Source organism: Mustela lutreola, chromosome 1, assembly GCF_030435805.1.
Source record: "Mustela lutreola isolate mMusLut2 chromosome 1, mMusLut2.pri, whole genome shotgun sequence".
NCBI classification, from domain to species: domain Eukaryota; kingdom Metazoa; phylum Chordata; class Mammalia; order Carnivora; family Mustelidae; genus Mustela; species Mustela lutreola.
Window position 1 is genome coordinate 99,226,197 of NC_081290.1, and position 13,820 is coordinate 99,240,016.

The 13,820-nt window shown below is 39.6% G+C and overlaps 1 protein-coding gene across 2 annotated transcripts in view; it reads right to left on the minus strand.

The window, feature by feature from the left end:
- ENPEP (glutamyl aminopeptidase) overlaps positions 1-13,474 on the minus strand; it is an 87,414-nt gene extending 73,940 nt beyond the window's left edge. Inside the window, exons 1-2 of one of the 2 annotated variants that reach the window (XM_059170939.1) lie at positions 12,581-13,473; positions 640-781 (exon numbers count right to left, since the gene is read on the minus strand). In XM_059170939.1, the coding sequence (XP_059026922.1) occupies positions 640-781; positions 12,581-13,209 (771 nt within the window). In that variant the 5' untranslated portion in view covers positions 13,210-13,473. Of the gene's footprint in view, positions 1-639; positions 782-12,580 lie in introns of both variants that reach the window. The other variant, XM_059170949.1, reaches the window with a different exon arrangement.
- Between the last annotated feature and the right edge of the window lie 346 nt (positions 13,475-13,820).

Genomic DNA, 13,820 nt, shown 5'->3' on the forward strand with positions numbered 1-13,820 from the left:
TTTATTATAGATATAAGGTACAATAACCCTCATCTTTAGGTAAAGACACTTCAGTTGGCTGCATTACTCATTCTGTGATTGAGGGTAATAGGAGAAAAAGCCTTATGACAGCAATTATATAGACAGAAATTGCTGGACCCTATTTTTTGTTAACGTTTCATGAGCAGTACTCGTTTACTAGAAAATCTATGGGCATGGGTTGTCCTGGACTTGGATTCTGTCCTCCAATAGGTTTTTGCAGTAGCTCTATCTTAAACACTGGGCTTATATTCAAATGAAAAGCAGGAAGAATGACCAGGTCCAGGAATATTTTAAAGCCTCTCATTCATTGAGTTGGTTATTAGTCTGTCAGAACTAGGGGATTCATTCAGTTAAGCACAGCCCATCTGAGGAGTGTCTACTATATTTATTCTTGTTTGGAGCCCAACCATGGCTTTTTGACCTATGATATGCGAGGTTAAAGATTTTTAGAAATCAAAGAAGGGAGATTGCCAAAGTGCGTTTTCAGGCCTCTACATTAACTGTGAGAGCACATTTAATTTTAGAATTCAGTGGGTTCTTTCATAGCAAAAGAAGATAACTTACCTGATACTATAAATAGACAATCTGCATGAACAAAAAAATATATAAAGGGCTTACCTCCACTGGCATATTTGAAACTGCCTGATATTCTTTGGGGTGGATAATGGATATTGTGTAAGTTGCCTTTTTGTTGGGCTCATCAAAACAAGGGAAGGATTTTCTGGCATCTGTTGGTTCGTGATCAGTGGCCGCTATGCTCCTTAGAAACAAACACACAAACAAAATACATGTCACCTCTTCTGACAGCCCCTGTGTTTCTATTCCTATACAAAAAGTCAACTGTGTGATTACAACTGCATATAATTATAACCACTATGTGATTATACTGCATTTCTTAAAATGACCTTCCATCCAGAAAACAATCAAATAGTTGTCACGGTCTTTTTGGAATTTTCAGGTTAACAAAGAAATGAATGTCTGGAAACTGCTTGCAATCTTTTGTATGACTCATTTACTATTTTGGTGCCATAATTAAAAATCTGTGAAACGTAGATAAACAAAAATAAGTCCAATTAGGAGCTATCACTCTTTCCACCCGAAAGCCATTGAGCAACAAGTAGATAAGCGCAAAGCCAAACTCAAGGACTTGTTTCTAATTGTCCTTGTGAAAGGGAACAGCTGTGTCCTGTCACAGAGCAGAGGAGTGTCTTCCAGAATCCCCAGCTCTTGTCCCTCATGACACATTCTTTCTTATTTATGTTGCACCAGCGACAAACTCCAATTTCATTTCCATGCAAACGAAAAGCTCTGAGTAATCTCCCAGGTGTAACAACCTTTGGCCAGACTAAAAACCTGCTTTTGAAAAGAGACAGCATTTTTTTTTTAATGGCTCTAACTAGACAAACGCCCATGTAAATTAACATGTTGATGTTTAATGTTTCCAACATTTCAAAGTGGAAATATTCTTTTCTGAGTAACTGCTCAGAAAAATAAAAGAACATATATTTTTACACTTGATTATATCACTGTAAGCTGTTGTCTATCTGCTCATTAGAAGAGTAAGCAAAGTAAAAATTAGGGAAGAAAGAAGGTGTTTGCAACAGCAAACAAAGAAAGCAATGTTGACATGTTCATTAACAATCTGAATGAGGAAAATATTTTGTCCTTCGGGTATATGAGAAAGAATACCGAGCTAAATCATTAGATCTTTCCTTAGTCCAATTCTTACTGAAACCTTTCCTCCCATACCCCTCCCCCGCCCTAACACCACACACACAAACACATTTGCCAGGCATTATCCTACGGGCTGAAGAAATAACAAAGACTAAATAAACACTTCAGGAGAGTGATGAGAGATATATGGAAAATAAAACAGGGGAAGCGACAGAGAAGAACCTAGGAAAAATTGTGAGCACCATTAGGTAAAAGATTCAGGCACAATCTCTAGGAGTAGGTAATGCTTTGCTGAGATTTGAATGATAAGAAAAAAAACATACAGGGTAAGCATAAGAAAAATGTATTCTAACAGAGAACAGCAAAGGCCCAGTTGCTAGAATGGAAAAGAAAATATGGTTGAAGACCTGAAAGGTGTCCAGCGTGGCTGAAGTCCAGTGAACCAGAGGGACTGGGGCCACAGGAGAGTTTAGCTGGTCAGCAGGGGCCATGGTAAGCGTCTGTATTTCATTTTGGTTCAAGAATGTATTATATACATTAATTTATCTGGGAAATAATATGCCATAGGTCAACATCCATCTATAAGAACTTAAAATATTTTTTAATTTCTTAAAAAACAAAACTCCCTAGATATAAAAATTACTTGCTAAAAGCTCAGCCAAGAAACCTAATCTGTAAAAATTAAAACCAGAAAAGTGGTTGACTTTTGGGAGACAATTGACTGAGGGAAGGAACTTGCTGGGATGACTGAAAAAACATCTATATCTTATAAGGGTTGTGGGTAACTAAGATGTATGCATTTGTCAAAATTCATTGAATTGTGTCCATTAGATTTGTGTGTTTAACATATATAAATTCTACCAAAAAAACATTGTAAATGAACATTAAGTTGTAGCAAGTAAGTGGTACTTTGCAGTGGTATAGTTAGCAATTCAGAAACAACCTTTTCTGTATTCTAGGCTTGAGCAAATGAAAAAAAAAAATGAAGATAATGGGGAAAGAGTTACAACCCTGTAAAAGGGAAAGACTAGAATGTACCCTTGGTATTGAATTATAATTGTGGGTTTGGTGTAAATGCAACGATTTTTCATGTAGATATAGGTAGATGGCTATAAAAATCCAAACTGAGACATATATTTCCTAGTTCTGTCTGCTGAGCAGAACTAGCAGCACTGACAAGCTTGTAGCAAATGAGCACATCGAATTCCCAGATGATGATTTCTAAATACCACTCTCTACTAAAAGGAACCAGACTCCTTAGAGGAATGGCCAATTCCAGTGATGAGTCAGGAAAAGTCCAAAGATGATCCTGGAACATCTTGCTTTACCCCAAAGGAAGGAAGTTATCAAAGAATCATAGGAACAAGTCAAAGGACACAGAAGCCTGCTCGAGTGGACTAGGTCAAATCTGGGGAAATTAGAATGTCAAAATAAATAATAAAATTATAACCCACTGACTAAAATAAGAAGCCATGAATCCTTGTTCTGTTATGTATATTGGGGGGTGGGGGGAGGAAAGGAAAGCTGGTGGGTATTTTTTCCTTTTTTTTTTTTTTTTAAACAGTAGATTGCCTATTAGTGATTTTAGGAGGAATGGTGGCTTTAGAAAAATCATTAGTGGATACCAAAACAAGAGGGTGACAGTTTGATGAAGAAAGGAGTATCTGAGTGGTTTCAAAGAATGTCTCTAAAAATTACTTAAAACGAGAAAAACTGTAACTTTGCAGTGGAGAAAATGTCAGGCACCATCTGAAGCAAATGATCAATGACAGCATCACTAATCACAGAACAAACCAACGTCATCTGCCTCCTGATAGGATTTCCTGAGAGGGACCCGGCACCACTTCTGTGACATTTCGGACAAAAACTGCTTAACTTGCATTTTTAAATCATGAGGAAAGTCAGATAAACTAAAATTGAGGAGCATTCTCAAAATAACTGGCCTGTACTTTTCAAAAATATCAGGGCTGTGAAAGGCAAAGATAGGCTAAGGGACTGTTGCAGTTTGCAGGAATCTAAAAAAGGCATAACCTGAAGTGCAATGCTTGAATCCAGGCTGGATCCTGGACTGAGAAAAAACAGCTCAGAAGGGCATTTTCGGGTTAATTGATGATATTTGATTATAACTGTGGATTAGATAATTATATGATTATCAATGTTAAATTTTGTGATTCTGATAACTGCACCGGGCTTACGTTGGAGAATGTCCCTGTACTTAAGAAATACATACAGAATGTTCAGATGTAAAGGGAAATCATGTGTCCAATACTCTAAAGGGAGAAAGAGACAAAGAGACAGAGGCCTGGGGTGCGAGGGGAAGTGGGACAAAATGTTAACAATTGGTGAATCTGAGTAAAATGTTTCTAGGAGTTCTTTGTACTATTCTTGTAATTTTTCTGTAAGTTTGAAATTCTTTCAAGATAACTGATCCAGAAGAGCCTCGAGAATTTATTCTTCCGTAGAGTCATTACTGATTAGTTTTTGTGATGATAACAGCTTAGTCGGTTAAGTTTCTAACACCGTGCAGATTGTAGAGAATCTCAAACACATAGGATACAAAGAAACCTGCATGCTTTCCCAGGGTACTAAGGTTTTACAACAAGCTCCAGCAAGCTCCAGCCTGATGTTTAGTCAGCTGCCTTTTCTTCTGAATTCTTCTGGCTTCTGGTTTCTTCCAGAGGCAGAAGAAAAGGAAAAATCACTCTCTGCAAGACTGTTTCAGTTTAGTCACACTTCGGAAATAAGCCAGCTAACTAATTTGGGAATAGGAGTGTGTGTGTGTGTGTGTGTGTGTGTGTGTGTGTGTGTGTGTTTGCACGCGCACGCATACATACAAGTCAGAGAGGTTGAGAGAGAGGGTGGAGGGTCAGGGTGAGGAGGGAGTGGAGTCCACTTTCCAAAGCAAGAGCCACTGGTAGGTTTCCAGATGCTCTGTTTCAGTCTCTGCTCTGTGCTAAAGTTCATACCCCCAAGTACCCAACAGAGAGAACTTTCAATGGTTCCTCACCTTAGCTCTTTAAAAAGAGGTTGTGCTTGATTGTACACAAAAATTGCCTCCCTAAATTAAAGTATCTTGGAAACTGTCTTTATGCAACAGAACGGTGTTGGTGTTGTGTCTGTGTCATGGGTTTGGTCCATCTTGGTGGTCCTGTCAGTGAACGTTAATCACACCAAGTCCTGCTCAATTACAGTGATTGATGTAGGTAAAGTTCCATTCAACATATGTTATCAGAAGGGTTATCACATATGTACTGTTGTTTTTGTTTGTTTGTTTTTAAGAGTGCAGAGCCAATATGATTTGAGGGGGAAAGAGGGGAAAACCCTCTTCTTTTTTCATTTTTAAAGATTTTATTCATTTATCTGAGAGAGATACTACACCAGGGGGAGGGGGTTGGCAAAGAGGCAGAGGGAGAAGCAGACTCTCCACTGAGCAGGAAGTCCAATGTGGGGTTCCGCCCTGGAATCCCCCCCAGAGATCATGATCTGAGCTAAAATCAAGAGTCAGATGCTTAAACAACTGAGCCACCCAGATGCCCTAGGGAAAACCCTCTTTTTAGAGTAAAAATCCCTAGATTCCAAACCTACTTCAGCTCTTTAAAATGTGATCTTGTGCCAGTCACAAAACATACTGATTCTTAGTGTCCTGATCTATCAAACCTGGTTACCAGAGTACATCTGGCCTCTTCCCAGGGCTATGTGGGGGTGAGAAGGGGTAGACCGCACCTAGGAATATATTTGAAATTCCCTTCACATTTACATGCTAGGATTAGGATACATCTCATCAGTTTTCTTTGACTTCAGAAGGCTAACTATGCTTTCTGTGAATGCATGTTCCACCATGAACAGACTCCAAAATTCATCCATTAAACAGGAGTAGCTGTACTGTAACAAAAGCACTCAGTGTGTAAATACCATTGGCAATATAATAACATCTTTCAATGGTAACTTGTGATTTTTTTCTCACAAACTCCTGTATAACTCAAAAGCCCCTATTTCTATATCCTAAATTCCACCCAAAGTTACTGAAGTTTTCCAAACATTTACAAATTTTCAAACAAAGTATATGAGATGCAAAACAACTTTAGAACATAACTTCTTTGGGGAGGTTTTATTTGGCAATTAAAACGTCTTTCTTTTTAGAATTGGATGCGTTGTGCTGCAAAGTAATGGGAAAAGCCTGGCTGAGAGCACAGCATGTTCAGGAACGACTCCTGAGCATGTCCTGAATAATTATAATCCCAGGCAAATGTGCTGAGCTCAACCATTTTTCCATAGGGGCCTCCCTATGTCATGTTAATAAGTCACTTACTAAACCCAGTACATTGAAAATACAATTCTGTGTAGCTTATTAATTTACAAAAAGAAATCCCTCTGACTTCTCTGAGCACATCAATTCAAGGTGACTTTAGAGAAAGCTGGAGAAAGAGGAGGTGAGGATGCGAGTCACAGACCAAGTTCACTCTGAGTCAACTTTAAAAAGAATTACTTGATTACCTCATAAATCATCTGGTGCACTGTTTCCAGTGAAGACTCTCGGGCTATGTTCAGCAATTTAGTAACTTAAGCCAGCAAAAGAAAGGGCAAGGTCTGGGTGAAAACCTTAAACAAAGGCCATCTGATGGAGGGGAGGCACCCACAATTGCTAAGAATCTGTGCAGATAAGTAAAGGGTTCCAGAATTAAGCAGGGGAGCTGACTGATGCAAGAAAACCCATCTAGATTATTCAGACTCCAATTTATTTTTTTAAGGATATATTTACTTGACAGAGACAGAGAGAGAAAGAAAACATGTGTGTGTGAACAAGGGGGAGGGGGAGGGAAAGGGAGAAGCAGACTCCCCACTGAGCGGGGAGCCCAGTGCCGAGCTGAAACCAAGAGTCAGATGCTTAACTGACTGAGCCACCCAGGTGCCCCCAGACTCTAGCATATTTCTGTGGTGGTTTGGATGAACCATTTAATTATTGAAATTTATTTTCCAGTTGATTTTTTTTTCAATATAAAAGGCGTTCAAGGTCAAGTTAAATTTCCTTTTTTTCCTTGCTTCCAAAATAAAAGAAATTACCAAGCTTCCAGCAACAAGTTGTAACAAGACAAAAAAAAAAAAATCTATTCTTAAACTGATAACTCAACATATCAATCTGAGAATATAATGAATAAACTGACATACAACTCAAACGTCAAGCTCAAATCCACCAATGAGTATACAGATCCCTACATGTGAACATTAACCAAGATCATCTCACTGGTTTCCCTCCTGCCGTGCTACCACTTGACTCCTAATCTTTCTCATAAGCCCTAATCTTGTGCTTCAGACTTATTTATCCAAATGCCTACCGGACGTGTCTTCCTGGATGCCTGACAGGCATCTGACAACAAACTCATGATCTTCCCTCCTAAACTTGGTTCTTCTCTTCTATTTCCAGGATCAGGTAACTGTGTGAGCTATCAGATCCGATATCTGGGCCATTCTATGTCCATAACTAACACACCCCTTTCCCACAGTCAGTTAATCTGCAAATCCTGACCATGTTGCTTCCTATTTTCTCCATTGCGTCCTCTTCTGACTGCTCTGAAATCACCGTCCTACCTGATCCCATCTTCTCTCTCCGGGATCACTGCAGAATCTCCCATATACCCACACGTGGATTTAGCTCTTTCCTTCACCATCCACCTAACTAGTCACCAGTTAATTTCTCCTACAAGCCTGCCATTGGCTATCCTTTCTTTCTTTTCCCTGACAGGTTTTCCAGAGTTATATTTAGTTAGCCTCTTCATATAAACCTCTTCTACAAATGAATTTCTTATCCTCACTCTATTTTTTGGATTTAGTGCCTTTCCTTTTTACCTGCTTTTATGTTCTTACTTGCCTTTGCCTTTTGCAACTCCCCTATTGTATCAGAATTTGGCTTCAATCCTAGCAATGCTGTAAACGCCCAGAAAACCCAAACTAGAAAACATCTGTCCTTCTTATAAATTCCTATAATTCCTCTTGATTCCAGTGATTCTCAGTTCTTAAAATATGAAGGCTGCTTCCCAAAGTTAAAAAAAAAAAAAAAGATTTTATCAATTCCTCTTCCATTAAAGGAGATGGGGAGAAAAGGAACCAAGGAAAAAATGTCCATCCTGACTGAGTGGGAAGATAGAGAGGTTATTGGTGGAAATTGGGCTCCTCAATGGGAAAAGGGCTGGGACTCTGTAGCATACCCCAGCATGTACCAGAGGACATTAATCATGGGAGAGCCTGTATGTGAAAATGTTTCTCTACATTCATTCAGCAATATTTAAGTACTCACTGTTCTAGCTAGTGAGCAAGAGAGGGACAGCCCAACTCCCAACCATGGAAGATTCCACAGTCTTGTATGGTTGGGAAACTGCATACCCCAGAGATTCATGGTAGCCTCTAGAGGTTCAGAATGGATATTACATAAAAGTCTCTCAGAAGTCCCATCATTAAAAAAAAATAAAATAGAAAGAAAGAAAAAGAAAAAAAGAAAGGAAGAAAGAAACATTTTTTATTTAATATTTTTGCCCAAATGAATTTGGCCACAGAATCCCTCCCCTGCTTTTTTTTTTTTTTTTTTTTTTCCTGGCAATAGCTATTAATATCCTATAACTGGAACTCTGTGGAATAGTAAGTTGGAAAATGCTGTGTAAGGGTAGTCCAAACACTGAGAAGGAAATGCTGGCCCTTGAAGAGAAGAAAATCGTATTCACTTTGGAGATGTGAGGAGAGGGGAACTCTGCTTGGGAAGAGAGCAACTGGAAATACTACAGAACACAGTGAGAGTGTGGAGTATATTGGTGGGCAGAAAAACACTCCAAAACTTCCAGTCCTTTTAAAAGTGGCTTCTTCTGATCATAAGGAAAAGACCAGAGTAGGGAAAGTAACTTCTAAGCTTCTCAGACTTTCTAATCCTAAGCCTCAGTACAACTCTGTTCCCAACAAGACAATATGGCTGTCATTGCCAGGGAGCTCTAACCTGGCCCTACCTTCTTCTCCAACTCCCCTCTTGCCTCTAAGTTTTGAGGACAAGAAGCCCAGAGAGTTGACTCCTCCTTTGAAGTTCAAGGTCAAGTCCTGGTTGTATTTGCAGAAATCAAATACTTTTGGTTACTACTGAGCACACTCATGTTTAGTTTGTGTTGTGTTTGCAACGGTAACATCCCGATGCTAATAGGCAACTATGAATGTTCGGCCCTGGAGTTGAATTTTACAATAAGACAGAAGTGTCAGAAAATATACTTTGACTGCACGCTTAAAAATGTATTGCTATGATGACATTTTAAATTGTATCAGCATCAAATAGTATGCAGCTCACCATGTAATAGGAAAGAAAAGTGCTGCTCCCAGTGAATTCACTCTTGCATCCTTACGTGGGCACTGGGGATGAGAACCCCCACAGCCCTGCACTGTCAAAAATGTTACTTATGGGCTTGCAAAAAAAAAAGAAAGAAGAAGAACAATGGACTCTCCTTATACGCTTAAAATATTTCATAACAAGAAAAACAAAAAGCGTTCCATTTAGCCTAAATGAGGTTACCGAGTATGTGCAGAACTGTTTCAAAACCACATGTACAGGGCAGCACTAACCATGTGCTGGGTAACCTGAGAGCCTCAACTGCTACCAAGGACAGCTGCTGAGCTCAGGGTGACCAGTCCTCCAGGAGAACCCACCTGAGCCCGCCTCCCTCAGGAGTCTTGCTGTAACTCGGTATTTGTTGGCCAGCCATTAGCACTGCCACGTTTCAGATCACCTCTCAAGTATATGTATTTTATGGTAAAATTTATTGGTACAGTAAAATAATTCAGAGTCAAGTGAATACTATATATTTAAGTGTATAATGCTTTCTTAAACGTGTAAAGTCCATAAGAGAAATTTACTAATGAAATCTTCTTCCATATTTTTCAGTCTTCCTGTAGTGTATAGAATTTTTATACTTTGGTGGCTTTACTCAGATGAAGTGTCTACTGTCTCAACCTAAGGAACAATTTTAAAGACTTTGCAACAATCACTTGAAAGTTTTGACTTGTCTTCAGTTCAACTAATGAATTTTTAGAATCTCTTGAAGGTGGATATTTTTCCTCATATTATGCCTTTCCCTCCCAAATTGGGAATGCTTAAAAAACTCATTAAATCCTTAGTGAAGCTCAGAGAAATGGGCACTTTTATTCATTATTTGTGGAAATGTAATTTGGGATATATTTTTGAAAGTCAGTTTGGAGACACACATAGGTGCATGCACATATTATACATATGTGTATACCTGTATACATAAACACAATTGCATGCATCCACATGTATGCAGTTTGGGCCAATGCCCTAGGAATTTTCCTATAGAATTATTGGAAAATGTTATACATATTTTTATAAGAATGTTGTTATATTTTCCTAAGTGTTTATAAAAAAAGTAAAAAAGTAGGAGACACTTAAATGTCCAAATTTAATAGAAAAGTGGAATAAAGTACATTATATTCATATGATAGACTATCATGTATCCATTAAATCATCTACCCAACCATGTTAAAGTGTTGATATATCGTAAAAACATGTTATACGATACAATGTCCAACACAATGCCATCTTCATCTGTATTCAGAAAAAATACTGGAAGAATATTTACCTAAATATTAATAATGATTATACTTCAGGGATACAATTTTCCCTGTTTTCCAAGTTTTCTGGAGTGAATGTGTGCTATTTATGAAGTAAACAAAATAAATGTTATAAGTTTCTTGATATATTTGTACTCTTTGACCCAGCAATTCTATTTTATTGAATATAACCTAACATGAGGAAGTAAACAGATGTATACTTAAAGGTTTATTCCAACTATGTTCTTTTCTGATGCCTTTATTCTAATAAATCCTGAAAGCAATTTAAATATCGAGTATTAGGAAATAGGTCTTTAAAAATTAACAGTGCATCCACACAGAGCCTTTTAAAATCAGATTCTTGAAAATGTGGCAGAATGAGAGGAAATCCTTATATGAAGTCAAAAAGGTATATAGACAAATACGTAGACATTGTATAATTATAATTTGATTGCCTAAAAAAGTACTTAATAACATGTAACCGAAGTTACCATTGGATGTGAAGTTTCTCTTTATAGTTTCTTTTGATTTTCCTTCTTTATAACTTTCCATGCTTTTATTATTTTTAATTTTTATAAACACAAAAAAGTATGTCAACAATAAAGAAGATTGTTTTATTGCTAGTGATATTAAGATAGAGATACAGTATATGAGCCTGTTCCCTTCAAATATTTTTTTAGACTATCATGTCTATTCAGTTTGTTAGTGTATCCTACAGTAATATAGGGGTACTTAAACATTTCATTTTAGTCCCTGGGTCTCTCTGGCAAACAATGGGAAGAATTTTGACCAAAAGCTTTACTTTGCTCTGTAAGATGCTTAAAACAACATAGGGAAGGGATATTCAGTGAGCTGGCCCCAGACTCATATTGCTAAACTGTGATACTAAGATTTCTTCTGTCTCTCTCTCTCAGTCTCTCTCTCTCTCTCTCTCTTTTTTTTTTTTTTAACAGATTGTATTTATTTGACAGAGAGACGGTAAGAGAGAGAACACAGGCAGGGAGAAAGGGAGAAGGAGAAGTAGGCTTCCGGCTGAACAGGGAGCCTGATACAGAGCTGGATTCTAGGATCCTGGGATCATGACCTGAGCCAACAGCAGATGCTTCATGACTGAGCCACCCAGGCGCCCAAACACTAAGATTCTTAATGATTTGCCTGTCAAGAATCCACAAGCAAAGGTCAAAGCACTTTCAAGTTCACTGATAGCTCAGTGTAGCCTTCCTTCCGGATGCAAGACCCACACCCACAGAGTGAAGTTTTTTTTTTTTTTTTTAATTCATTGAGAGAATTTATGCCTTAACATAGTTCTACTAATAGCAACTGATAGATTGTCAAGGCAAGTAACCATCTTTGCTAGACACAGAAATGCAAAAAGACATATATTTACTTGATATATTGTTTATGTTGCAAAAGGCTTAGCATTACCGTTGCATATTGTGTGATGGACAGTAAGCCCAAAGAGTTATCCATACGCTGCCACTAACGTGTGAACTCAATGAGTGTTTATTAAAAGCTTATGTGTGGGTCATTGTTCTGGCTGTACAAGATAAAGGCAGACTTCTGCCTTCCTTCCTAGATAAAGACACAAAGACAATTCTATGGATTTTGCATACCCTTTCAACATCCCTTCTCCACTAAAAGACTCAAAATTACAATGGACATTTACTGACTTTCTCTTAAATTTAGTGTAAATTTTTTTTAAAGATTTTATTTATTCATTTGACAGACAGGGATCACAAGTAGGCAGAAAGAGAGAGAGAGAGAGAGAGAGAATGAGAGAAGCAGGCTCCCTGCTGAGCAGAGAGGCCAATGTGGGGCTTGATCCCAGGACCCTGAGAACAGGACCTGAGCTAAAGGCAGAGGCTTTAACCTACTGAGCCACCCAGATGCCCTAGTGTAATGTATTTTTTTAAAGTTCACTTTTAAATCATTGTCATATAATGGCGGACCATGGCAGCGAAATTTACTAAACACATGTATTTTAAAAACCGGAGGTAGTTTCTGTTAAGTAGTGTCAGCGTTCTGACAGGATGTAGTACATTATGATTTTTCCTGATGAAATTAAAGACTTACGCTGATTCTTTGGACTCCATGAAGCTCACTCTGTACATTCAGGTTTTCTGATAGGCTTTGAAAATACCACAGGGCAAAGAGTTTTTGTCCCCCAGGCAGACAGGCAGAATTGAAACCAGGTTTAGATAACAGACCCCAAAACAATTAAAAGGTGGAAAGGGAAAGAAATGGAAAGCAAATATGTGAGCTGAGGGTAAATAAAACAGAAATGAATATTTACTTGATCTGTCCGTTCTCCTCATACGTCGTTCTGTAAAATCCCACGAGCGAGCCGTTCAGCCAGCCAGCGAACTTCAAGGTCAGGAGGTAGGCATCCTCGCCACTGCCCGGCGCAAGCTCTTCTTCTGCCTCCATCACCACATACTCCTGCTTTTTGTACTCGAAGCACCGCCTGACTGGCACCTGCTCCCCGGAGGACCTCTTCAGCTCCGGGAGCTGGGTGATCCTGGTCTCCCGCAGGTGCAGCCACAGGTACCGGGTGGGGCTGGTCACGTTGATGGAGATGGTCACGCTGCCTGTGTACGTGTCCTCCTCAAGCAGGGGCTTCACCTCCAAGTCGTAGTGCACTGGGTTGATGTAGTCCGGCAGCCTGAAGTTTTTCCAGTCTCCACTTTCGTCTTCTCTGGCAGGGCAGACCCCTTGGTCCTCCGGCGGGCTCTCCGGGGAAGGCGCTTCAGAGGGAACCGGAGCTGGGCCCTGCCCGGCATCCCCCGTGGAGCTGCTGCACCTGGTCAAGCCCACGGAAAGTCCTACTATTAATCCCACCGCCACCACCACCACACAGATTATGGCCACATGTTTCGTTTTAATGCAGTACCTCTTAGCGTCTTCTTCCTCCGCAAAGTTCATTTTTGTCTCCAAAGTCAAATATTACGCATAAAAGGATGTTAAAGTTACCTAACTAATGAAAGTCAGCTGACTTCCTTTTCAAATTGCGAGGAATTCCCTGGCTTGGCAGCCTGTTTTTGTTTTTTTCCCACACCCCACTCTGGCTCCCTGCCTCTTTCCTCTCCGTTCCCGTTCCCCACCCGCCACTCAAGGAGGGACGCGGAAACAAGGGGGTGGGATAAGGGCTCCAGAGGGGAGGCTGAGCTGGAGGAAGAGGACTGACCAGGAGACTGTCGCAGCTCCTTATAAACCACGCATCCCCACCCCTCCCCTCCTCCTCAGGAGTGAGTTAAACATAAAATAGGGCTTAGCTTATCAGGGAGCGGGAGGGTGAGACTTTGCCAAAGCCCTGTCAGCAGCTTTCAGGGAGAGAGCATTCCGGGGAAGAAGTGTGCTTGCCATAGAAAAACTCAACCTTTGCCACTGGGTCTGAGGCTCCTTCCTGTTGTGCGCACAGTCTCTCTCTCTTAATTAACCACAGGGCTTCTTAGATTTCAGCCTTTTCATCAGGTAGCTAGCCAAGGAAGCCAAGTATTTTCTTTTCGGTTTTTCTCCCCTCCCATTACATAAAC